Genomic DNA, 27,500 nt, shown 5'->3' with positions numbered 1-27,500 from the left:
CCTACAGTAGACTATTAGCCTTAGCCTACAAATTAATACCGCGGCACGGACACTGGTGCGTCAGTCCCTCCGCAGTTTCATTAAGGAATGATAGCCTATTTTCATTATTACGTGACACTTTGGCTCATCTCTAAATGGAACCGATAGCCTAGAAAATAAATAAAAAGCGGTGGAATCTACATCATGTCTATATTATGCATAGGCTACAAGCAATACATCGTTTGACATTTATTTTTTATTTTTTATACATATGTGTTGACAAATGTTGGCCACATATATATTTTATTTGAGGTTTGCCTCTGTTGTAATTGATTTTGACATGAAGAATAAAGCATTCTAAAGACATACGCACATTTCAGCCCTGGTACGCCAGCCTCGGGGCTGACCTGAGAACGTGCGCACCTGACGCACAAAACACAGACCAAAAAATCTTTATGCATCAGGTGGATATGTACGACTTGTCCTAAATGCCGGTACGTACAAAATATGGTCGCAAATCCCTTTATGAATCAGGGCCAATGTACCTGCGGTCAGGCAGGAAGTAGAGTTTGACGTAAGGGTTGCGAGGTCGTCCGTCCTCCCGGACCGGAAGATCTTTAGCTCCGAGAACCGTCACGATGAGATGATGACCCACCTTATCGTAACACAACTTCACCTGAAATACACACACACACACACACACACGCACAACCCGTAATGATGATGACTTTACATTTATGCCGGGGACACGAGTAACCTGAACAGGCAACTTTTTTACTTCCTGTGGGAAAATCGATATATCTCCGTTCCTCTTACTTTACGTCAAAAACAAGTGTCATTCAAACGGCCACAGCAGTGCAATGGATTACGGCGTTTTTAGTATCGGCCTCAGGTCTAAATGGGTTAACTGATGTTTTTTTTTTTTTTCTCGGGATCAATAAATGTCTTTATCCAATCAATCAATCAATCAATCAATCAATCAATCAATCAATCAATCAATCAATCAATCAATCAATCAATCAATCTTACCTGGACTCTTGGTACCAAAGACGTGTTCCTTCTAATAAGGGCTGGACTCTGTAGACAGACAAACATACATTGTTTACATTGTGAATAGCAAAACAGTGTCACAGTCTGACCTAGGAGTGAGTGTGGGTGTGTCTGGATCAGTGTGACCACCTGCATACACTCACCTCCAATCATGCCCACAGTATTTAAGGCCCAGCCTCTCTGGAGGCCTTTGCCAGATTGTCTTGTTTGCAAGCTGTCAAGCATTGTACTAAAGCCTAGTTTCTAAGCCAAGTTTTGCCGTTTACTGATCTCTGCTTTGTCCCCTAGACCTCGTTTTTTGCCCAGTCCCTGCCTGTACCTCCGCCCTCGTTGACTGCCCCCCCCCCCCCTGGATATCGACCCCCGCTTCCCACTGTTTATTCTTTGCCTGCCCCTTGCCTGCTTTGGAAGTTTTTAGTGAATAAAGCCTGTTTTCAGTGCCTTCTGTGTCTGCATTCTGAGTCCTTCCATGTGCGCCTGACAAACAGTTGACTTACGCTGGGAACCCACTTTATTGCGCGCACAAGTTTGTGCAAGACTGTTCTCGCCAGACCTGGCCACAGCAGGATGTCTGGGCAATGAGAATGCGCACGGACAACTTTTTTGGCCCCGAGCGAGGAACAAAATCTTCATGTGCGCGGGTGTAGCGTCCGTGCGCGGCCGGTGAGAGCGGCTGCATTCGTTAACATGGAGTGGGAGAAAATCAGCGTCCGTGCGCTAATTGCTTGTGCGCCTGGTGGGTTTCAAAGCATTGGAGAGATTGATGAGTGGGCGGGTCATATCGCTGCCGTGCATTCTGGGTACTTACAGACACCTGGTACTGTTGGCTGATGGGAGATGTAGGGACACCAGGAGCTGGACCTAAATATAATAGAAATAATCCATAATATAATAATCCATAATATTATATTATATTATATTATATTATATTATAACATAACATAACATAACATAACATAACATAACATAACATAACATAACATAACATAATTCATATAATATAATATTATATAATATAAGTCTAGTGTCGTCTTTTTTAATCTAATCTAATCTAATCTAGTCCAGTGTAGTCTAGGTTCATCTCATGTAGTCTCGTTTACTTACCTGACTCCAGCTGAATGTGGGGACTTTCTTGCATCCTGGCAACATCACTAAGAAAGGAGACAGACAAAGCAACATTTATTTGTAAATTCTATATATTCTTATTTTGTTGTTTACAAATCATGCTCTATGAATGTTTTAATGCTGTTATACATTTATACCCAGGTAGAGGCCTTGTAAAAACCCTTTGGCTTTCTTGCTACCTCCTGGCACTTTTGTGTACTGTTCTTTAAAAGAATATATATTTTAACATTTTGTGCTAAATAAATCAAATCAAACATCTGAAAACAAGGAAACAGTGTGTGTGTGTGTGTGTGTGTGTGTGTGTGTGTGTGTGTGTGTGTGTGTGTGTGTGTGTGTGTGTGTGTGTGTGTGTGTGTGTGTGTGTGTGTGTGTGTGTGTGTGTGTGTGCGCGCGTCCGTGCGTGCGTGCGTCTTACCCTATAGCTCGACAAACGACCAGTTCAACCTGCGGTTCAGACTTGGACTCCAGGATGATGTTGTAAACTTCCGTAAACGTCGCCCCCTGGAGCACACGCCTGTTCCACTCCAACACCTGGTCCCCTGAGGACGACATCATCACCATGAGACACGCGACATCATCGCCATGAGGCACATGACATCATCAACATGAGACTCATGACATCATCACCCTGATCAAAATAAATAAGATTTTTTTAAAAGTCATTATTTTGGTACATTTTTGCCCGCATGACACTGCCTATATCCTTATTGAAACATGTTCCCACCCCAGAAGTATAATGGCCTATGTCAAGAGTGTGGCCTATGCCATTTTATGTTGCCTAAGTCAAAGACAATGGCCCTCATTTATCAACACAGCGTATAAACCGCCGTATATTTTTCCATATATTCGGCCGTACACCAACGTCGAAGTCACATTTATCAACGCATCCTACACAGCTGATCCGAGCTTACACTTGGTCCCAGCGTTGATAAATGTCACGGCTGAAACGAGCGTCATTTAAATAACACGCCCTTAAATATTCTCAAAACGCCCCGATTTTACGACATGAAGACGAACCAGAATACGACCAAAGACATGAAAAGCCAATAAGAAACAGTCGCCCCCCCCCCCCCCGCTGGGACCGCGGGACTCCCGGCGCAAAAGCGCTCGTATATTTTTGAAAATAGCAGATCTACAAGCTCACAACGCGTCGCGATGCAACGCTGGCTTGTGAGCTTGTAGATCTGCTATTTTCAATACAGACAGATCTACAATCTTATCTGAATGACTGTTAAAGCAGTTTGTTTAAATTACTTTATAAAATGATATATTTTCACAGCAATTATTTATTAGTGTAGATATACACATTTAGGAGTGGATTATGTGTCCAGATGCTTGTCAGACAGTCAGACAATGGTGCTCCGCAGGTCTAGAATGGAATAAACGGGTGCAGCCAACGTCAACAACTGGTCTCGACCAGACGTGAGATCTCAGCGTACCGTAGGATAAAGCCCACGTCAGGATATATTGATAAATGCCGAAAATTGCGGTGATTACGCCGTACGCTCATTATTCGGGCTGCACCACGTTGATAAATGAGGGCCAGTGTGACTTAGGCCATTTTTCTTTGGGCCTAAGTCACATTGACTTGTGACTTAGGTCAAACAAAATGGACTAGGTCTGGAGTAAGTCACTTACTCCAGAAATAATTTGGCCTAAGTCAGGTTTACAATTGCCTAAGTCAAAACCCAAATTGGCCAATTCATTTAATCCTCTTATCCTCCTATAATTCAACAAAGCTCTGTGCGTCTGAAGCTTTCTGCGTCTGTAACAGTGCTCCAGCCACTGTAACAGTGGCTGGAGCAATTGCTCTGCATTTGCACACAGCCATTGACCATGTGCACCGAACACCGAAGCCCGTTTTTCGCTTGAACACCGAAGCCCGTTTTTCGCTTTCCCCAAATGTCAGCTGTTTATTCGCTTTTTTATGTTAAAGAATGTTGCCATGGTTACGGCTCCCCAGCTGTGGGATGGCCTTACGCCCTATGGGTTGAATGATCAAACTGTGCATGCGTCGGATCCATAGACCCACTGTGTTACACTGTTGCCGTCTGCCACAATCACACACAGACAACGTGCGCGGGTCCGTCCGGCCGTGTGTGTGTGTGTGGGGGGGGGGGGGGGGGGGGGGTTTGCGTGCGTGTGTTCACTGTGGGTCCAGGACGTCGCGACGCGTGGTGCTCATATCCCCCGCCGGGTATGGTCTAGTGTTACATAACTGAAAGACTGTGTTATCTGTATGTCAATAGTCATATGTTCTTATACACGTTGTGGGTGAAATTATTTAGAAATATCATATAGTTTGTTTTGCATGATAACTATAGAGAAGTGAAGTCTAACATCACTGATTGGCTGAAGGGGTTGATTGTCAACGCTACTACTCCCGCCCATGGCGAAACAGCCGCACAGAGAGGGACCAGACTACCTCGTGAAATCAAATTTCAATGCGATTTCCGGGAGGGGGGGGGTTTACGAGGCTAACCCTGGGGGTCATCTGGTGCCGTCCTGGGTACTTCCGCACTCCGGGAATGCGGAAGTACCGATAAAAAACTATTAAAACTACTGAGACCGAGCTGTTAGGCGAGCGAGTCGCCGTGCCGAGCGTTGCGAAGTCCGCTTCAGCCGACTCAGCGCCGTTCGAGTTAATGACCTGATAGGGCCAAAATGTACTGTAACTCTTATCCCCTCTAGTCAACGTGTGCCGTCGAGGGTATACCCCCTTCCGATCAAACGTTTGACGTTTAGTCAAATCCGTCCCAAGATGTCACCCGTTTGCCGTCTTAGGAGTGAGAATGCGTTGACTTTCACCACCTTGACGGATTCCACTTTTGAGTATTAATTGTTAGCTGAGCACCCACGGCCAGGGAAGGCAATCAGGTTATGCACGTGTGTGTGTGTGTGTGTGTGTGTGTGCGTGTGCGTGTGCGTGTGCGTGTGCGTGTGCGTGTGCGTGTGGTGTGTGTGTGTGTGTGTGTGTGTGTGTGTGTGTGTGTGTGTATGCATGTGTGCGTGCATGCGCGTGTTACCTGGTCTCAAGTGTCCTACGGTGTCGGCCAGACTTCCTCTCCTAACCTTGGTGATGAAGGCACACAACCGTCCCGACTCCGTCATCTTACCACCTACCACCTGAAACAATGACATCATCACCGTGAGACACATGACATCATCACCATGAGACACAGGACATCTTCAACCAGATCAATAATAGAACCACCTGACCAGTAAGCTATTGCAGAGATTCACTAATTTTTATTTTATGTCATGGATGGACCCCAGGTTTGGTATACATATTAGGCCAACGACCCCCTTAACTCTGACAGTGTACAAATGGAACCTACACTACACAATATTAGACTAGACTAGACCAGCAGTGGTTCTCAAATTATAATAGGTTTTTAGCCGCGGACCCCCATCTGAAAAAATATATTGTGCCGTGGAACCCCATATAAGATGTAATGTTTCAAAAACAAGATCTTTTGAAAATAGCAGATCGACAAGCTCACAACTTGTTGCATCGCGACCCGGTGTGAGCTTGTCGATCTGCTATATTCATCACATAGCCGATGTATATACAGTAAGGGTTAAAGTGGTTAAAGTGGTTTTGATTCAATGATAGATGACATTTTGGATAGATAGATAGAAACATTTTGAACATTCTACAGTTTAGACTGATGATAGATTCTTGGTTTACCTATGATCCTAGATTACTATTCCTATGCATTTGATGTATTACCTTGTGCTGTCCTTGCTTACTGTAAGTCACTCTGGATTAAGAGTGTCTGCTAAATGCCTAAATTGTAAATTGATGCTATATTAACTAATTTTGCTGGGGACCCCCTGGAACCCCCTGAAGGACCCCTGGGGTCCCTGGACCCCACTTTGAGAACCACTGGACTAGACTACAGGACGGTTCTCAGACCTTGAGTCCCAGCAGCGCTCCGGCGTCCGGGGGGACGGTCCCATCCTTCAAACGTTTGTTCAACAGGATGCGACCAATCAGGCGCTCTCCATCTTTAGATGGTTGCCAGGTTACCGGTTGCTAAAAGATCAAAGTGGAATCACACACACACACACACACACACACACACACACACACACACACACACCGTCTCTTATAGCAACAGTAATGACAAAACACAGCAACAAATAGCATTATGAACCACATGAACTATACAACATCTTGCTTTCCTCTACTTGATCTGAGGGTGGAAATAGGAAGTAGAACTAGAGCCACTACACAGGTGCATGCTGGGAAGGGTGAGTCAGGAAGTTTAGGAGTGAGCCTGAAACCATGGTGAAAGCAGACAGACAGACAGACAGACAGACAGACAGACAGACAGACAGACAGACAGACAGACAGACAGACAGAGATACAGCATGATAATGCACCAGCATTATCATCTGTCACATTGTAGATAGCACAGCGCAATGCGCTATCAGAGTGCAAAACTATCTTCCCCACAGACTTTGCGCTTGTAGATGACCCTTGCGGCTTGTCTTATGCGTAAAGCACAAGGGTTTGGTTGTACACAAGAGCGTGCCTCCTCAAGCGGCTTCACAGCGCGCCCACACTTGGTCACCGCCACTTCTGAATTAAGCTATTGTGATTGCGATTTAAATTTGCCTGTAATCCGCAAAGGTGTGGCTGTTAATTCCTTGTGTCAATTGTGTTTGTATCACGAGTTGCAGTAGGCTAATCAAAGACAATGATGTAAAATATGTACATAAGTGGTGGTTCTGTGTTCGCTCCTAACCACACCAGACTATTCTGTTTCATTAATCCATCCATAACGTTAACGCAGGCAATTCTCAACCGATTGATAAAGTTCTCAGTAATCAGCAAAGTGTCTGAGTTAATTGGGTGTATCAATTAAGCAATAATAAACGAGAGGGTGTGCTTTACCGTGATTATTGGCACGACAGTGAAGCAGTCGTGCATTAACTGAAGTGCCAAAAATCACAGCAAAGCCAGCCAGGGCCAACATTGAGATGGCTTTGCGCTAGACAACTTTTCCCAAACTGAACACACAGAGAAACAAAACTTAAAAGTTAGCTCAACCTAACAATTAAGATATTCGATAGAAATTGAAAAATACATATGACAGATTTAGCTACTACATCTGCAAACTTGAGACGTGATTAGGCAGAGCCTACAGTGATTCTGACGGATGCAAAGCGTTTGGACATCTCTCCTTTCAATGTGATGTTTCGGTGAGCAGAGTTTTTGTTTCGTCCGTGTCTCCATCATTATATCACATTATTAATGCTGCTCAGAGTGCCCCCGCTCGCGTGTTTTCACTTCAGGCACACAGACGCAAGGAAATCATTCTGTTCTCTTTTGATCTCGCCACTTAAACGCACAGAATATACAGAAGCTCTGCGGCTTGCGCAACCTTCTTGTTAAAGGTAATGACAACACCTATGAATAAAGCACCGAAGTCTGACGTAATTTACGCATCCTACCTGGGTCGCGTTTTTTTCCCCCATTCTGAATTCCCATAGACGTGTTACATTCGTTGCCAGAGTTTTATTAAAACAGATTACGTTGAGTGCCAGAGATCTCACCGTTTGTAACGCTGCACTGTTTAGAGCTGCGGACTCCACGGCGAGCACCCGCATGTAAACAATGGATGCGTGCACGACGATGGATGGGCCTGGCTAACAATAACATCTCTCATGCAAGTCGCCATTGCGGAGTGATCACCAATCGAAAATGACTTGTTTTCCCCACTATAAAAAGTAAAGGAGATGCAGAGGTTTTTATCAAGTAGACAGAATGGGAGCAGACGGGAGCCAGGTTTTTTGGCACGGTGATCCATCTGTCCCTTCTTTCTCAGAGTCACCGTGGGCGATTCCAAAGCTGCGCTAGCCCCCCCCCCCCCCCCCCCCCCCTTGTGGAAAGAAAAAAAAAATAAAGATTGATAACACGGTAAATCCCTGTTTTGGCACCTAAGCGCTACTCTTTGACAGCACGGTAAATCACGGTTTTGGCACCCAATGTGTTTTAATATCACGTCAAATAAGAACTGTGTTCCAAAAATAAATCCCGATCCCGGCGGTTTGACTCAACTGACGGTGAGAAAAACGCTAATGTTACTTCCGTCGAATTAGTTACATTTTCGCCAGAAACAGACTGTATGAAATATGAGTGACTGACTATCATAAACGATACAGAGACCTCCCTCACAATATTGCCGAGACAGTTTTAGAGAGAGAGAGAGAGAGAGAGCGAGAGCGAGAGAGAGAGAGAGAGAGAGAGAGAGAGAGAGAGAGAGAGAGAGAGAGCGAGAGAGAGAGAGACAGACAGACAGACAGACAGACAGACAGACAGACAGACAGACAGACAGAGACTGAGAGACTGACAGAGACAGAGAGACCAACAGAGACCAACAGTAGAAGATAAGAGACAAGAAGCACAAGTGAAATAAATGAAAGAGAGAAAGAAAGCAGCCAATAGCAGACAGGCAGAATAACTAGTGAGGAGGCAGACCCGCCCCCGAGAACATCTGATTGGCCCAGAGGACAGACACCGTGCAGTGATAGGCTCCCCAGAGCTGTGACATCATAACCTCCCAGAAACAGAACAAAAATAGGAGAGGAGCGACAGAATAAACAACCAGAAAGAATAAATGAAAAGAAATCCTAACAATTAAGATATTGTGGATTAATTAACGTTCAGTAACACTTTACTTAAAGGTTGGTTCTACAATGCACTATAATTACATTTATAATGCATTATAATGCACTTATAACACTCGTTATAAATGTTTATAATTAATATAATTATAAATGTTTATAATTAATACAATTATAAATTGCATTACAACTTATAAGTGCCTAAAATATAAAATTATAAACATTTATAACGAGGTTTATGAAACCTTATACTGTAAGTGCATCATAATGCATTATAAATGTGGTTATAATGCATAAAAAATGTTTTTAACATGTTATATGTTAGTAACTCATATGTTGTGTAGATTAACAACACATTATTAAGGTGTTATTAGCGATTGTATTAATTAACAACACATTAATTAAGGTGCAATTAGCATGTTGTTAACGATCATCACCTGCTCGTTATTGTATTCCTCGTTAAGAGTCGTACTGCTGCAGGTGTCCACCCCTGAGTCTTTCTGCCAATCAGCTTCGTCCTCTAACCAAGCTCCGCCCCCATACCCACCCCCCACCAGCCTCGGCCTCTCTGATTGGCTCACAGAGGGGTCAAGGAAATAATCTTCCGTCTGCTCATCGGCCGCGTCCCTTTCCCCCCATTCACTGTCACCTGGTTGGACGAATTAGATGACAGACAGACAGACAGACAGACAGAAGGGGCGGAGTCGGGTGATAGACAGACATAGGGGGCGGGGTCAGATCACAGACAGACAGAGGGGGCGGGGTTAATCGTACCATCGTCATGGGTGTGGTGTCGCCATAGCAACCATGATCCCACCACTGACCGTCCATGTCTCCTAGCAACCAGCAGACAGGCATGAAGAAGAAAGAGACAATGAGTGAGACATGCACGCACACGCACACGCACACGCACACGCGCACGCGCACACGCACACGCACACACACACACACACACACACACACACACACACACACACACACACACACACACACACACACACACCAAGCAACAACAAGAAGAACCCAGCACATCTAAAGGCAGCTACACACTGTACGACTTTTAAAGTTGTCGGGAGTCATCAGATCGTTAGGCATTTCACACTACACAAGTCTCTTTCTGTCATAATATCGTTGTGGTTCTCACACTATACGATTGATCGCCGAAAAGGCATCACACACTGCAAGATATTTCACAGGACTCATCGCCGAGAGTAACGCCCTGCAACGGCTCCCGGCAACGGCGCCCTGCAGCGGTACCCGCAGGTCCCAATACAAATCTTATGGGCACGGGCAGTATTTAAATAGGCTACGCACGCACAACGCTATCTCAAGTCCGCTTGAGACAGCGCCTCTGATATTTTATCAAACGTGCTAGATATCTAGAAACGCTCGGGGAGGCATCGCAGCCGGAACACCTCGCAAAGCATTTCACACACAGTGAGCAAAACCTCTGCGATCTTGCGTCAGATCGGGGGTTTTGTCGGCGAGCGGCAAAAAAGGACGGCGAGAGCATAATCGGAGCAAATATCTTGCAGTGTGTAGTAGCTCTAAGCAGGCTCATGTTAGCTCTGGATGATTCATTTATTATATAAAGGTAGTTCTTCACCCCAAAGACTTCTACATATTACTACAGACTGGCAGTCGAATGAAGTCAGGAGATCAGTCGGTTGGAAGGTGTGAAGAAGAGAGCCGACACCGACAGACAGCTACTATGGTGCCAAAAATAGCTTATGGGTTGATGTCTTTTTCAACAACAAGACCGCTGCTATTCAGTGGTGGCTCCTGGCAAATCTTTCAGGATAAATGTAATTCAACTATACGTGCAGACTACAAATACAGTATGTGTTTAGTCTCTGAATGGATAGCATTGGTATCCCGACCTGAAAATGTAGCTATTTTCTGTTTAATAGAGAGCTGGAGATACCCCTGTTACTGAACAAACACTCAGCTCTATAGCAATTTTCTCATCAAGCTGTGTGCTAGCACACAGTAGCACAGAATGCATTGAAATGGCTGGGAAGGGGGCGGGATGACATTAACATTGAAGTCAATGAGACCACCTGGGTGCAAATCAAGTTTTGCACCCATTTCCCCCCAAAGGGGGCGGGCCTACGGCTACACGGTACTCTTGACCCCGATTGTAACGGTAGGTAGTTTGAAATACACCACTTTTGGTGTAGCACCTTACAATGGCCATGCAGTCACAGCTTTGAGAGCATGGTAGAATAAACATTTTTTCTTTCTTTCTCCCATTGGGAAAGTTGCCCCATTTCACATAATGGGGCAACTGCTGCTGCTCACAGCTGTTATCCGACGCTTCCCTACTTGCGACCTGACGCGACAGTGTACCCACCGCCCATTCAAAAGCAGATTTTCGGCAACAAACGATTTCCAACACCACCAACGTCAATGCGGTGGGGAGCTACCTTAAGGGGCCGTGTCCACATAGAACGTCGTTTGAGTTGGCAGCGCCAGTCTTCCAAGTATTTCTATGGTAAAGACTGTCAGTGTCTTCAAAGTATTTCTATGGCAAAGACTGTCAGTGTCTTCCAAGTATTTCTATGGTAAAGACTGTCAATGTCTTCCAAGTATTTCTATGGTAAAGACTGTCAGTGTCTTCCAAGTATTTCTATGGTAAAGACTGTCAGTGTCTTCCATGCATTTCTATGGTAAAGTATAAGTCTGTCAGTGTCTTCCATGTATTTCTATGGTAAAGACTGTCAGTGTCTTCCATGTATTTCTATGGTAAAGTCTGTCAGTGTCTTCCATGTATTTCTATGGTAAAGACTGTCAGTGTCTTCCATGTATTTCTATGGTAAAGACTGTCAGTGTCTTCCATGCATTTCTATGGTAAAGACTGTCAGTGTCTTCCATGCATTTCTATGGTAAAGACTGTCAGTGTCTTCCGTGCATTTCTATGGTAAAGACTGTCAGTGTCTTCCATGTATTTCTATGGTAAAGTCTGTCAGTGTCTTCCATGTATTTCTATGGTAAAGACTGTCAGTGTCTTCCATGCATTTCTATAGTAAAGACTGTCAGTGTCTTCCATGCATTTCTATGGTAAAGACTGTCAGTGTCTTCCATGTATTTCTATGGTAAAGACTGTCAGTGTCTTCCATGCATTTCTATGGTAAAGACTGTGAGTGTCTTCCATGCATTTCTATGGTAAAGACTGTCAGTGTCTTCCATGTATTTCTATGGTAAAGTCTGTCAGTGTCTTCCATGTATTTCTATGGTAAAGACTGTCAGTGTCTTCCATGCATTTCTATGGTAAAGACTGTCAGTGTCTTCCATGCATTTCTATGGTAAAGACTGTCAGTGTCTTCCATGTATTTCTATGGTAAAGACTGTCAGTGTCTTCCATGTATTTCTATGGTAAAGACTGTCAGTGTCTTCCATGTATTTCTATGGTAAAGACTGTCATTGTCTTCCATGTATTTCTATGGTAAAGACGTGCTGGTGCTCTCCTCTTCCCAGAGTCCGACATTCGAGCAAAGGAACGGCTGATTGGTTCAAACACACAGCACGTTAATAAACTCTGCGTGTGTGTGCTATGGATGTCATAATATCCATATCTAAACCGCCACTCTGCAAAAAAAAAAAGAAAGCTTGCGCCTAAAACTCAAATAGACACCTGCTGGCTGCTGCCATGAATGTTGTGCAAACACCATTGCAGTTTTACAAGACATGTAAAACTGTTTAAAATGTAAATAAAAAAATGTTTGTCACTGCAGGAGCGAGGACTGTAAAGACAATTCAATGATTTGTTGCTCGACATATCATACAATAACTAGTCATGGCTGAAAACATGTACAAATTCCAGGGAACTATATTATACTGAATAGTGGAGTATAGCACTTGAATTGTTCTTGTTAACATATCTAAGTTATGATTTCATGGGCGGATTTAAAATCATCACGTGATGACGCATTGGGTTGGTACTGTAATGTGTAATGATACTTTCACACTATAATCATAAGTGTGTCATCAGTGAGGATTTAAGCCCAGCCCGTAATAACACACAGAACGCGAGTTTACATAGCGTCGGCCATCTTTGCTTATACAGCATTGCAGTGCCGCTCGAGTTCTGTCAGCTTGGTTTTACACTCCGTCGTACTAACTTTGGTGTCTCGCTACAAGCTCACAAAACACCACAATACGACATATAATATATGAAGCAGGCGTGGGAGCTGACCAGTACAACCACAGTCTAATACTGCTGGACACTGAGCTGCTCAGTTGATGATAGAATAGCTAAAGACAATACTGAAAACTAATACATGTCACTATGGTTCTGTGCGTGCGTGCGTGCGTGCGTGCGTGCGTGCGTGCGTGCGTGCGCTCGCATGCATGCGTTTGTGCGTGCGTGTTACAAAAATATGTGAATGAGAGCAGTTTTGCTGTGTCATGTTATGCTTTATTTCCACGTGCACGCCCGTGTGCACACACACACACACACACACGCACACGTGCACACGCGCAAGCGCACACGCACACACACGCGCGCACACACACACACACACACACACACACATGCACACACACACAAGAGAGAGTGCTCAGGTTTATCTCCTCTAATCCGTCTTTTCTCCTTTAACATCAACACTGTTCTCAAAGCAGCTTTCTCACACACACACACACACACACACACACACACACACACACACACACACACACACACACACACACACACACACACACCCATGGGAGGCGTACGTTCCAGACTCTGTTGAATTCAGAGATTGTGGAATAGTTGAGTGTGTTGATACTCACATGGACGACAGAGAGGATGCTGGGAGTTGTGGTTCTGTGTTTGTTCGTAGTTCTGTCTGAGGTTTGTGGGTGTGTGAGTCTTTAATGTGGGCGTGTCAGTGCATGTGTTGACCGGCATGCAGGTCTGGGAACAGTTCATGCTGATCTCACTCTAATGGGATTACTTTTGTTTTAGTGCTGTAATCACCCATCTCTCTCTCTCTGTATCAGCTCTGTGTCTCTCTACCATCTCTCTCTCTATCTCTGTGTGTGTCTGTGTCTCTCTCTCTCCATCACTCTCTCTCATGGCACACATGTCAGTTTAGTACCTAGCTTGATAGTTAGCAGGCTATAGGCTAATTACTTAATGTGTAAAATAACTAGTCTAAAAAAACACTAGTTTGGTAAATGTCTAGTCTTATGTACTGATAGTTTGGTAAATGACTAGTGAAATAAACCACTAGTTTGGTAAATGTCTAGTCTTATGTACTGATAGTTTGGTAAATGACTAGTGTAATAAACTACTAGTTTGGTAAATGTTGCAATGTTGAAAGAGAAGTCAGTTGCTTGTTCGGTAGCTTGATGGTGGTTGGTTATCTGGTTAGTTAGCAGTTAGACTCAGTGTTGTTATGTGGTTTATTAGCAGTCAGACTCAGTGTTGTTATCTGGTTATTTAGCAGTTAGCCAGTGGTTGCTTGGTTATCTGTCTAGGTAGCTGTTAGTCATGTAGTTTCTCTTAAAATCCAGAAGATCCCAGAGCACATTCTAAAGCAGATCCCAGCAGGAACAGGCTGTGTAATCCAATGTAATGGAAGTTGTTATTGCTGTTGTTATCCAGTAATTCAGTGATTGCTTGTTATCTGGTTAGGTAGCGGTCAGTCCTGTAGTTTCAGATCAGATCCCAGCAGAAACAGGGTGTATAATCCAGTGTAATCCAGACCCTCTTAATCCCATTGCAGCAACAACAATGGAAGCAGACAAACAAAAAGGTATTTCCATGTAATCTGATCACATTATGCAGTGTTTTTACATTCCTTTGGTTGTCCTGGCCTCGTCATAGTGACAGTGTCCTTCATCTTCGTCTTCCTCGTAGAGGGCGGGTCACTTTGTGGTGGGAGGGGCCTGGGAGCCTTGCGAGCCAATCAGAGGCTGTAATCTCAGGTGTTTTTGGTCACAATGACGTGTTGGCTGTTAATCTGAGAGACTGTGTGATCTGGTAGCACAGGTGTGTGTGTGTGTGTGTGTGTGTGTGTGTGTGTGTGTGTGTGTGTGTGTGTGTGTGTGTGTGTGTGTGTGTGTGTGTGTGTGTGTGTGTGTGTGTGTGTGTGTGTGTGTGTGTGTCTGTCTGTCTGTCTGTCTGTCTGCGTGTGTATCAAAAATCTGCAGAACTGAATACATAGCTTTACTGGTACAAAACCAGCCCTGCACACACACACACACACACACGCATGCACGCACACACGCACGCAAGCACACACATGCACACGCACACACAAAAAAGTGCATGTGTGCGTGCACGTGTGTAGTGTGTGTGCGTGCATGGGTGCGTGTGCGTTATGTAAATGAATAATGTCCTAATTCGGAGTCAGCAAAGCACACATAAACACACACACAAACACAAACATACACACACACACACACACACACGCACATACGCACACAACACGCACACACGCACACACAGAACTACAAATGCGCACGCACACAGATACACTGACAAGAGTAAAAGACACATTCATTAAAATGGGTGCATGCACCAGACAGACAGACAGACAGACAGACAGACAGACAGACAGACAGACAGACAGTGTAGACAGACAGACAGACAGACAGACAGACAGACAGACAGACAGACAGACAGACAGACAGACAGACAGACAGACAGACAGACAGACAGGCAGACAGACAGACAGACAGACAGACAGACACACACACACACACACACACACACACACACACACACACACACACACACACACACACACACACACACACACACACACACACAGGACATTTCAATCAAATCAGCAAACTGAACGGTCTCTAAAACACCACCACCAGTTAGATAGCATGTTGTTTAGACCGATAGGTTCATTGTTTAACCTGGTATCCTACAGTTTCAATGCACAGAATGTTATTTTGATAGAACATTGTTTACTCGGTATCCTAGTTTCTGGAGGTAGCCTACTACAGTGGTTCTCAACCTGTGGGTCAGGACGCCTAGGGGGGTCCCCGCATGATTTTTTTGGGGGGCCCCCAGATGACAGGGAAGTAGCAATTGAAGGAATTTTCAGAAATCTATGAATTCATATGAATTTCAAACACACATGTTTGAAAGTGAAATATCCCTTTAAGTGGTTTAAGTTGTTGACCTGTCAGAGGTCGAAAGGTCATACCTTGTAGGAACGTGCCGTCGGCGGTCTGCAGGTGGTCCGGCTCGGCGTGTGTGGCCAGGGAGGCGTCGCTGTGGCGACGCTGGTGTCTGACCCTCACTGGGCAGCGCGCCAGGTTGGGGTCGCTGCGGTAACGAGTGTGAAACACTTCCTCTTCCTCGCTACGACGACGATGACGACGATGACGAGGCACATCCCAGTCCTCCATCGGCGCTTCCATGTGGTCCTAAATGAAGACAGAGAGGCAGGAATAAAAACAATATCGACGCCGAACGGGTGGTCAACGGGCGGACCGAGACCACCGCAAAAAATAAATAAATGATTCAACATTTATTTCAACATGGGTGCAAAAAAGGAACATTTCCTTAAAGGGACATTTCACTTTAAAAAAACATTGGGTCATTTTATCGTATACTCAGGCTTTTGGGAGCACGCCGGACCGCTTTTAAGTTGCTTGATTCAGTATTTAGATATTTGATATTCATTTTATCAATCCTTCCTATACAAACCCATTGTAACTTCAAACTCCATTTTAAACAGTTAGCTTCATTGGAAACACGGAAACACCCGTCCTTAAGTTGGTTCTGGTGACTGATACCGTCCTTCTAATACGTGAGGAGACACATTTATACATTTTTTCATTTATTTTTAATATTTCTTTTGGAAAAAAAAAAAAGAAAAAATTAAACGAACGAAAAAAGTAATCGAAAAAACAAGGCCCCCTCACATATTGGGAGGGAAGGATGAGTCACCAGAACCAAGGACGGGCGTTGTGATGTATCTAACATGTTAAGTTTGAAGTTACAATGTGTCTGTATAGGAATGGGGCGTGTTTGATTCAAACTTAGAAACAGTCCGGGGTGCTCCCAAATTGTTTCAACATGACGCACTAAAGCACGTCTATTGACATGAGGAGCGCAGTAATGTAAACATATCAAGTAAACAAGATACTGTGTAGCATCTGAAGTAACATCTAACGACTGTATTGTAAACATATGAGAACGCACAAGCATGCTGGACAGACAGACAGACAGACAGACAGACAGACAGACAGACAGACAGACAGACAGACAGACAGACAGACAGAAGCTCCTCCTACCTGGGAGTGCCATCGACCCCTCCAATCTACGTAGGCGCGACTCCACCCGTGCCCCTCCTCCTCCTCCTCCTCGTCCTCGTAACCGTGGCGACCGTACAGGGGCTGGTCAAAGGGTTGGAGGCCGTGGTCGGACGGACAATGAGACACGTCGTAATACGACCCCGGCGGGCTCCGCCTCCTGTCAATCACACGGACGGACCACGTGACGCCCGCTGGTCGTGTAAACCCTGCACACGTTGTTGAGCGGACACTATGCTAGTGTCTTTTATGTTTTCGCTCTACATTTAATATCCTTGCTGAAAATAGCGATCTACACTTTTACAAGTTGATCAATCGAGCACTTAAAGAGGTGGTGCAATGGTTTTGCACTTTTTCTGTTTTTCATGTGTATGAGGTTGATATAACTTCATTAAGCCCCCTGGTGGTGTTTTTATGGTGTTTTATGTCTTCTCTGACTATTTTGAGTTTCTACCTGGAGGCTGAAACCTTGAGGATCAAACGTGCCAATAGAAAAACAGCCCTTTAGTGACATAGTAAAATTGTACCCTCCCCCTCATTATCATAACACAACAGGTGTGGGGAGGAGGGACTAGGACAGGTGGGTGGTGCTAAGGTGGTGGAGGAGGTGCTAAGGTGAGAACCAGGTATACTTAATGAACTGGAGGCGTGTCCACATAAAAACATAATTTTAACAATTTCTGTACAATTTCTGATCATAAGGTATTTAGCGAGGTCTGTGGCGACGTGAAAAAACAACAAAAAACAACAATAAATCGCTGGCACTGGTGAGTACATTATGATATTAAACTCTGGCGTGGAAAGTGTAAAGATTGGTGAGCATAAAACCGCAATACGTAATAAAAAACATGGACTATGCCACATGGTGCGTTAGATCACTGATGTCCATTTGATGCCATTATTATTTTTGGGACCCCACTTGACACTGTAAAATGGAAAAAGAGTAACGGGTCCGTTTGGCTCCATTTGCGCGCTCTCGGAGTTACAGGCCCATAATGGTCCATTTGGTTCCACTTGTACACTCTCGGAGCTACAGGCCCATAATGGTCCATTTGGTTCCATTTGTACACTCTCTGAGTTACAGACCCATAATGGTCCATTAGGTTCCATTTGTACACTCTCTGAGTTACAGACCCATAATGGTCCATTTGGTTCCATTTGTACACTCTCTGAGTTACAGACCCATAATGGTCCATTTGGTTCCATTTGTACACTCTCTGAGTTACAGACCCATAATGATCCATTTGGTTCCATTTGTACACTCTCTGAGTTACAGACCCATAATGGTCCATTTGGTTCCTAACTATCAATACTTTTGCTGGGGACCCCCTGGAACACCACTTTGAGAACCACTGGAGGCGATATGATTAAAACATTTCTGCAGAGGGAAGCTTTTTTGATTTATACCCTTAATGCAGCATCTACTGGAAATAATTTCCAGGACATGGTTTGTTGATATCTGTCAATATTGATATTGATTTGAACTGGCTTTCTATACAATGTTTCTCAATGTTTCTCATGACCTGGACCATTAAATTCAACCTGTATAATATATATATATATATATATATATATATATATATATATATATATATATATATATATATATATATATATATATATATGTGTGTGTGTGTGTGTGTGTGTGTGTGTGTGTGTGTGTGTGTGTGTGTGTGTGTGTGTGTGTGTGTGTGTGTGTGTGTGTGTGTGGGTGAGTATATATAGTAGAGGGATAAGCCAGTCTTTGAGCTGAGAACAGATTATGTTCTAAACTCCTTAAGACCTTCAGACAACTGTAGCTGCATGCTGAAGGCTCATTAGCATAATACTATAAGGATACAGGAACAGTGGGCACCTGAGACGTCTGGGCACCTCCATGTTTTATGTGTAAAAAATATTTGCACCAAAAATTAGAGAAACAAATTGTCCAAAGGGGTCCAAACAAATTGATCAAGAATTGTAGCTATTTGTAGCAATTGTTGAAATATTAGGCTTTAAATGTCAAATGTTCAAATCATGTACACTTAACATTATTTCAGACCATTTTTCAAAGCATTTCTTCTTTTTTTTTCGTTTTTTTACATTTTGCCAATTTTAACTTTGAGGTGCCCAGTCTTCTCAGGTGCCCACTCTTCCTGTTACCAAGTACAACGCCTCGTTGACCTAACGCACAACACCTCCTCATTAACACAAAACTACAATACCTCATTTACATTATGAGCAATACCTAGAGAGAGGAGAGGAGAGGAGAGGAGAGGAGAGGAGAGGAGAGGAGAGGAGAGGAGAGGAGAGGAGGTCTCACATGAGGAGAGGAGAGGAGAGGAGAGGAGAGGAGAGGAGAGGAGAGGAGAGGAGAGGAGAGGAGGTCTCACATGAGGAGAGGAGAGGAGAGGAGAGGAGAGGAGAGGAGAGGAGAGGAGAGGTGTTAAATGTGGATTAGTTCATTCCACAGGGAAGATGGAGAGTGAGGCAACAGCGCTCCCTGGTGACACTCTGCTGTAGGTACATCCGACGGCTACAATAAAGAACGGATTCAACTTTTTCCTGTTAAAATGTGAGTTGAATCAAATGCTCCTCAATCAGGTCAATTACTTCAGTATTCAATCTTTAATTAGCTTGTTTGAACCCCTATTGAGTTCTTACACAAAGACCTTTGAAGTGAGGAAGTTCTATACAAATGTTTATTATTATTATTAATATAATTATTATTATTATTATTATTATTACATTTATTATTATTATTATTAGTAGTAGTAGTAGTAGTAGTAGTAGTAGTAGTAGTAGTAGTAGTAGTAGTAGTAGAAATAGTAATAGTATTATCATAATAATGTGTTTCTAACCTGTCTGAAGGGTCCATGTCCCCTGTCCCCATCTCCTGCTCCCTCCTGCACACGTTGCACACCCACATGACCTGAAATAGACCAATCACACCACCAGAAATATATGACCTCACACATCCTACAGTAGAACACAGTGCAGTAGAGCAGTGTTTCCCCAAACAGTGGGTCGCGGAAGTTCGGAACCCATTTTTAGGTCGCGGACCAATTTGTATAGGTCGCGGGTTAAAAATAATCTTATAAGAGAATAAGATTATCCTGCAGTGTGCTGTATTGATGCTAACCAGATTTCCAAATGCTTTTTCATTTTTTTTAAATCAACCGCTTGAACTCTTTAACTGCCAGTGTTATATATACAGTATATGTGTGTGTGTGTGTGTGTGTGTGTGTGTGTGTGTGTGTGTGTGTGTGTGTGTGTGTGTGTGTGTGTGTGTGTGTGTGTGTGTGCGCGCACGTGTGCGTGCGTGCGCCTGCGTTTTCACCTCATTGTCCCTCAGACAGACCTCTCCTCCGCAACGTGCACAGCAGAGGGTCTGGCAGTAAGAACAGCTCTGCCCACAGCCGTCTGCAAAGCGGGTCTCCATGCAGACGCCACAGGTTGGCCCGGACGGCAGGCCTGTCACCGACATGACACGTTGCGTTAATCGTCATTCAAAGAATTTGCCGTTCACGATTTAATTGTGGTTTTGACATTGAGCACTAGAACAGAAAAAACTAAACAAAAAAAACTAAACAAAAAACTGTAAAACAAAAACAGCACTGGACAGGTATGAGAAATAACTTAAAGGTAGGGTAAGTGATTTTTTATTTATTTTTTGTTAGAAATGTTAAAGACGGGGTGCCGTGATTTTCAGTGATTCCCCCCCCCCCCCTAAAACATAATCATCAGGTACTATGGTTATACTAGGAGGAAGATTTTGTTTTCAAAAAAGTGTACAGAAATTGTTAAAATTATGTTTTTATGTGGACACGCCTCCAGTTCATTAGTCCAGGGGCCAAGCCATATTTTGGTACCACCTAAGGTGACCGTAAAGTTTTTGTATTTTTGTCTTCCTACATGTCTCTAGTTTATATTTTGGTATGATAACCCTTCCAATCTTGTAGCTTAATGGCAGTTATCACTACCTACCGGCTAATGTATCCGGTAGGAGACACAAAGTAGAATCTTTGTGTCTCCTACCGGAAATACAGGCGGGCATCAAATTATTGCGACAAAAACCAAAATTGACCATGTATTCAAGGCTTCATGGGGTGTGCAATTGATAGAAAATAAATCATTTTTGGGGGGAACTCCTCCTTTAAGTTTCTCTACCCATTCAGCTATGACCACCCTAGACCGAAGGAGGGTCAACTTTTACAAGCTTATGGAAAGCAGTCTTTTTGCAAACACCAAAAATCTGAGAAGTTATCAATTGCACACCCCATGAAGCCTTGAATACATGGATATATTTTGTTTTTTTGTCGCAATAATTTGATGCCCGGGTGTATTTCCGGTAGGAGACACAAAGATTCTACTTTGTGTCTCCTACCGGATACATTAGCCGGTAGGTAGTGATAACTGCCATTAAGCTACAAGATTGGAAGGGTTATCATACCAAAATATAAACTAGAGACATGTAGGAAGACAAAAATACAAAAACTTTACGGTCACCTTAGGTGGTACCAATTTGTGAAAATATCAGTGTTAGCCCCTGGACTACATGAAGTATACCTGGTTCTCACCTTAGCACCTCCTCCGCTACATTAGCACCACCCACCTGACCTAGTCCCTCCTCCTCCTCATGCCCACACCTGTTGTGTTATGATAATGAGGGGGAGGGTATGTTTTTACTATGTCACTAAAGGGCTGTTTTTCTATTGGCACGTTTGACCCTCAAGGTTTCAGCCTCCAGGAAGAAACTCCAAATAGTCAGAGAAGACATAAAACACCATAAAGCCACCACCAGGGGGCTTAATGAAGTTATATCAACCTCATAGACACATGAAAAACAGAAAAAGTGCAAAAACATGGCACCAGCTCTTTAAAGTACTATATTCTGATAGTAATCATTGCTACAGAGCGTTTGTTCGGTCACAGGGGTCTCTCCAGCTCTTTAGTAAACAGAATATAGAACATTTTCAGGTAGGTGACAGTGACACCATTTAAGCCAATCAGGAGAGAGCACTGAAAATGCAATTTTCTGTTTAATTAAGAGCTGGAGAGACATGGGAGACTAATTTTACTGAACAAACACTCTATAGCAATGAGTACTATCATAATATAGAGCTATTTAACACTTATTTTAACCAAAGTCACTTACCCTACCTTTAAATAGTGGAAATAGCTGATCTACAAGCACACAATGCGTCAGGCTTTGCCTTTGTAGATCAGCTATTTCCACTATTTTGACTAACATGGCGATTATGCTCAAAACAATTGCGATTATCCCAAATAATTGTGTCAGGCCTACCAGACGGTTCCGGAACATCCTCGCAGGCGGGTCCAGGAGGCACCGGTACCTCCTCACCCAGCATCCTCACCTGGTCCTTAAACTGACCGTGTAACTTCCTGTAAGGACAGGAAGTAGAGACACGAAGCGCAGGGATTAGGGATGGGACCACGTGAACATTTCACGTCGCGACAGTGGTGGAAAAAGTACTCAAATTCTTTACTTAAGTAAAAGTACCAATACTGCAATATAAAAATACTCTGTCCCAAGGAAAAGTCTGGAATTAAAAATGTACTTGAGTAAAAGTACAAAAGTATTGGCATCCAAATGTACTTAAAGTACCAAAAGTAAAAGTACTAAATATTTGAAAATTGCAGATCTACAAGCTTACAACGCGTCGCGATACCCAATTGTCCAAAATATTAGCGATTATTGATATTAGTAGTCGCGATAATCAAAAATAGCCTATGCTTAAAACTCTATGCTTAAAGGGGAACCACGTTTTTTCTTACCTTTTCTATGATGTTATGATGGATGAATGGTACAGTAGAACATTTTTCATTTTCCATTTTCCGGTGGGGCGGGTGTTCTGTCACTATGAACGTCAGATCTAATAAAGAGCTGGAGAGACATGGGAGACTCGTTTTTTAAAAAAATACATTTTTCTACTGTAACATTCATTCTAGGATATCATAACATCATAAGCAATGGTTAAGAAAACCGTGGTTCAAAATTCCCCCTTAAAATGCCACTTTCGTTAACCATTTGTACCCCAGCATCGATATTCTGGGGGGGACATTAGACAAAAATTGCAGATCTACATTTTTATTTTGTTTTGAAGATATTTTTTTTGGCTTTGTGCCATTATTGATACATTACAGTAGGCTGACAGGAAATGGGGGGCTGAGAGATGGGGGGGGGGTGACACGCAGCAAAGGTCATCGGGATCGGGAGAACCCGCAACACGCTGTCAGGCTAGGCTGGATTACCAGCCTAGGTGCCCAGAAGGTTACGCCAACCAGATCTACATTTATAGATCTGCTATTTTTGGCTGATTTTATGTAGACGGGGGAAAAAGCGGTCCAAGTACAGTGCCAACTCAGGTCCTGTGCATGACGGACAATTTCACGATAATAAAGGTTATGTAACTGTATCTTAACTGCTGTGCTGACGACCGATAAAGGTATTATCTTATCTCATGTACAATATGAATGTTTGAATGTGTAAATGTTCTATTTTTCAATATAGCCTACGACCATAGTGTGACGGCTTACTGTAAATTTATAACAATCACAGCCTCTCAAACCCAGATGACGTGACGCGTGCCCCCCCCAAAAAACAGATCTACAAGCTATCAACGCGTCACATCATGTTGTGTCGATAGCTTATAGATCTGTTCATTTGGGTACCATAACACCATCACACGACGGAGTATACAAATTGAGCTTATGGTAACCTAGATAAGCCTGTAACAGTAGCCTGTAACATTACGTGGTCGACAATAAACGTAACCTGGCTGCAGCCGGCGTTAATACCTAATTAACTTTGGTCTTTTATCCATGTTTAACGAGCCAGCAGATCATGTGTCAGCAGAACAGATGATTAGGTTACCCGACCTTCCCAAACACTCACTGTCACTCACATTGTCCAGATATTCAGAGAGTTAACTAACGCTAGACGATAGGGAGCGAAGCATGTTTGTAAACCGTCATTCATAGGTGCTAATATTAAAGGTAGAGTAAGTGATAGTAAGTGTACTGTAGAGTTAAACTAAGTGTTAAATAGCTCTATATTCTCATAATAATCGTTGCTATGGAGTGTTTGCTCAGTAACCCTGTCTCTCCAGCTCCAACAGAACATGCATTTTCAGGTCGGAACACCAATGTTATACAGTCAGCAGAGAGAACTCACACAGGATACCGGATGAACAAGTGAAATTGGAAGTGATGAACAAATAAATGAGCAGACACAATTGGAACTGGAACACTATAACATTATTTATAGCTGATGAATGGGTCCTCTCTCCTGATTGGCTGAAAATTGGTAACCCACCTGAAAATGAATTTTCTGTTAACCCATTTTGGGTGGGAACCCCTATTTGTAACTACACCTTTCAGGACGGGAACCCCTTTTGGGGTCCTGTTACAGTATACAGCAACATACATTTGTTGTAATTTTTTAATAATAAATATTTAAAGTTTTTCAGAAAACTTAGGTCAGGATTTAGAAGGCGTTTTTAGAATTGGCCTCAGGTCTAAATGGGTTTATTAAAGAGCTGGAGACTTACTGAACAAACACTCTATAGAAATTATTATTATCAGCATATAAAGCTTTGACCTTTTAACAAAAAACTTTTGGTTCTATCCCAAAAATATCACTTACCCTACCTTCAAGGCGGGGCTTAATCATGGCATCCATGTGGTACAGTATGTGGCGTGTGCATGTGTGTGTGCATGTGCGTGTGTGCGTGCGTGTGTGTGTATGCACTTGTAATTGTAAGTACGGTCTTACTTCAACATGCTCTGTTGTTTCTCGTCGTCTTTCTTCATCACGCTCATCACTGATTGGGCCATCTTCCGCTCCGAATCGTTCATGTGACTCAGGTCTGCCATGTCTGGGGCCAACGTAGACTCGCCCACTGACGTAGACCTGCCCACCGAGGGCCCCAACATCTTTAACAACCTGAAAAAGATCAACAGGGAAAAAGAAAAAACAACATTGGATGTTATTCATGATATATGCCGTTTTGTTTTGTAAGAAATAGGCGATAAGACTGTTAAATAAATCTGTGAAGCCAATTACAGGCAAACGGTATTGTTGCATGACTCACAACTCTATTCATGCCTAATTGGGTGGGAACATGAAGTTTCTGCAACAAACGTAGCGCCCCCTGTGTAAGTGAAATCGCTTTCAGGGTTGTTTAGAGACCCCTAAATGTGTGATAAAAATGTGGGGCAAATCGGACGCTATGTCCATAATTTGTGGCAGTTTTGCTAAACAGGCCCCTCCCACTTTAAGCCAGTCGTAGCCAACCGGAAGGGAATATTAAAACCCTGATTATCTTGATCACATGACTTCAGAGAGAATGTGCACCAATTTGTGTGAGTTTTGAGCACAATCTGTAGTAGGAGTAGTAGCAAACACTGGCCCTCATTTATCAACGGAGCGTATAAACCGGCTTATATTTTTCCATATATTCGGCCGTACACCAACGTCGAAGTCACATTTATCAACGAATCCTACACAGCCAATCCTAGCGTACATTGGGTCGGAGCCTTGATAAATGTCACGGCTGAAACCGAGCGTCATTTAAATAACACGCCCTTAAATATTCTCGAAACGCCCTGATTTTACGACATGGAGAACCAGAATACGACCAAATACAGCATGGGAAGCCAAAATAGTTTTGTCGGCTCGCCTCGTCTCGCTGCCGGTCTAGTCACACACGCACACGCCTCTCTCTCTCTCACTCACACACACACACATGCCCAACTGTGTCTTTCATGTAATCCGTAGCGGTACAATCTTTGTCACGTAGGCTTGTAGCCTACATGAATGACATATTATGATACCAATCACATCGCCATGAATGGGGTTTGTATATTAATTTATTTAACCCATACCGAGCAGTGCACCAGCAGTCATGTAGGATATTCCCTGTGAGACTCGGACGGGCGGCAGTGATCCCGTGCTGCCACGTTAATAAGAGATTTGATCGTCGGGTTTATATCCTTAACCCAGCCAGGTTGTGTAGCCTACATAACTCTCTATGACATAACTCCATAACATAGGACAAGCTACTGTAAGTTTGTAGACCTCACTGTGCATGAAAAAATTGTCGGGGCTTCCGACTCGCAGAAGCGCTCGTATATTTTGAAAATAGCAGATCTACAAGCTCACAACGCGTCGGGATGGGACTTGTTGTGAGCTTGTAGATCTGATATTTTCAAATAGCCAATGCAGCCAGATCTGCAAGCTTAACCGAATGACTGTTAAAGCAGTTTGTTTAAATTACTTTATAAAATATTATATTTTCACAGGGATTATTTATTAGTGTAGATATACATTTAAGAGTGGATTATGTGTCCAGATGCCTGTCAGACAGTCAGACAATGCTGCTCCGCAGGTCTAGAATGGAATAAACGGGCGCAGCCAAAGTCAACAACTGCTATCGACCAGACGTGAGATCTCAGCGTACGGTAGGATGAAGCCCATGTCAGGATACATTGATAAATGCCGAAAGTTGCGGTGATCTCGCGGTACGCCCATTATTTGGTCTGCGCCGCGTTGATAAATGAGGGCCACTGTGTTTGGAAGAAAATGCAAAATGGCGGAAAATCCTGTCAGGTGGAAATGGGTGTGGCCTATATTATATGGGGAGGTGTGTCGTGATCCAAGGAATCCAGACTATGGTGTTGAATGCTGAGCTGTAGTCCAACAACAACATACGTACACATAAAGTAAAGTAAAGTAAAGTAAAAGTACCTCAAAATTGTACATAAATACAGTACTTGAGTAAATGTATTTAGTTACTTTACACCACTGAAGAAAGGGCCATAAGGCCATATGTCACCAGTGCTCACCACTGAGTGCTGGGTCTATTTTGTGTCTCTCGACCTGTATAAGAGAGAGTGGGAAACTGTATTCAGGAGATTGTACTATACCACGGTGTGGTGCAGTCTTTGGGAGCGCTCCTAAATAAATTGTGATCAACACTTCTCAAACCTTTCTTTCTCTATGGAATTCAGATGGAAGTTCTAAGAATTCTATTACACAGTGCATCTACTGAGTTGATTTGTTTTATTTGTGTGCATTACTTGGGCATCTAAAATACTATTCAGTGACCCACCACTAGGTGGCCCACAGCCCTGCCAGAACCCATAGTTCCTCTGTCTGTCTGTCTGTCTGTCTGTCTGTCTGTCTGTCTGTCTGTCTGTCTGTCTGTCTGTCTGTCTGTCTGTCTGTCTGTCTATGAAATAGGCTGCCTATTTGATTTGTATATGGACACTTGTTTTACATCCAAACTTATGAAATATCAGCCTTTGGTCGAACGTGTTATGGCCATGGGATATAATTTATTGTGATTGGGAGTCTCAACCACGTTCACAAACTTGTGCTCTGTGGCCTGCAATTGGGAGGATTGCAAAAGACAAATGCCAAAAAGTTGGCTAAATACGGTTCT

At 43.4% G+C, this 27,500-nt stretch overlaps 1 protein-coding gene across 1 annotated transcript in view; it reads right to left on the bottom strand.

Annotated features, from left to right (window-relative positions):
• Positions 1–22,433, bottom strand: part of LOC311061590 (regulating synaptic membrane exocytosis protein 2-like) — a gene marked incomplete at its 3' end in the record, with an annotated part of 55,402 nt that extends 32,969 nt beyond the window's left edge. The window contains exons 1-13 of the mRNA XM_084080276.1: positions 22,340–22,433; positions 20,372–20,505; positions 19,893–19,963; positions 17,035–17,212; positions 15,939–16,161; positions 9,228–9,439; positions 6,074–6,193; positions 5,181–5,280; positions 2,570–2,693; positions 2,134–2,180; positions 1,838–1,890; positions 1,009–1,056; positions 525–655 (exon numbers count right to left, since the gene is read on the bottom strand). Coding sequence (XP_083936402.1) covers positions 525–655; positions 1,009–1,056; positions 1,838–1,890; positions 2,134–2,180; positions 2,570–2,693; positions 5,181–5,280; positions 6,074–6,193; positions 9,228–9,439; positions 15,939–16,161; positions 17,035–17,212; positions 19,893–19,963; positions 20,372–20,505; positions 22,340–22,403 — 1,505 coding nt within the window. The 5' untranslated portion in view covers positions 22,404–22,433. The remainder of the gene's footprint in view (positions 1–524; positions 656–1,008; positions 1,057–1,837; positions 1,891–2,133; positions 2,181–2,569; positions 2,694–5,180; positions 5,281–6,073; positions 6,194–9,227; positions 9,440–15,938; positions 16,162–17,034; positions 17,213–19,892; positions 19,964–20,371; positions 20,506–22,339) is intronic.
• Positions 22,434–27,500: the final 5,067 nt, after the last annotated feature.

The sequence above is a fragment of the Gymnoscopelus microlampas genome, assembly GCF_963454915.1.
Source record: "Gymnoscopelus microlampas genome assembly, chromosome: 15".
In the NCBI taxonomy this organism is placed as follows: Eukaryota; Metazoa; Chordata; class Actinopteri; order Myctophiformes; family Myctophidae; genus Gymnoscopelus; species Gymnoscopelus microlampas.
Note: the sequence above shows the minus strand (reverse complement) of the source record. Positions and strands in the feature narration are given on the sequence as shown.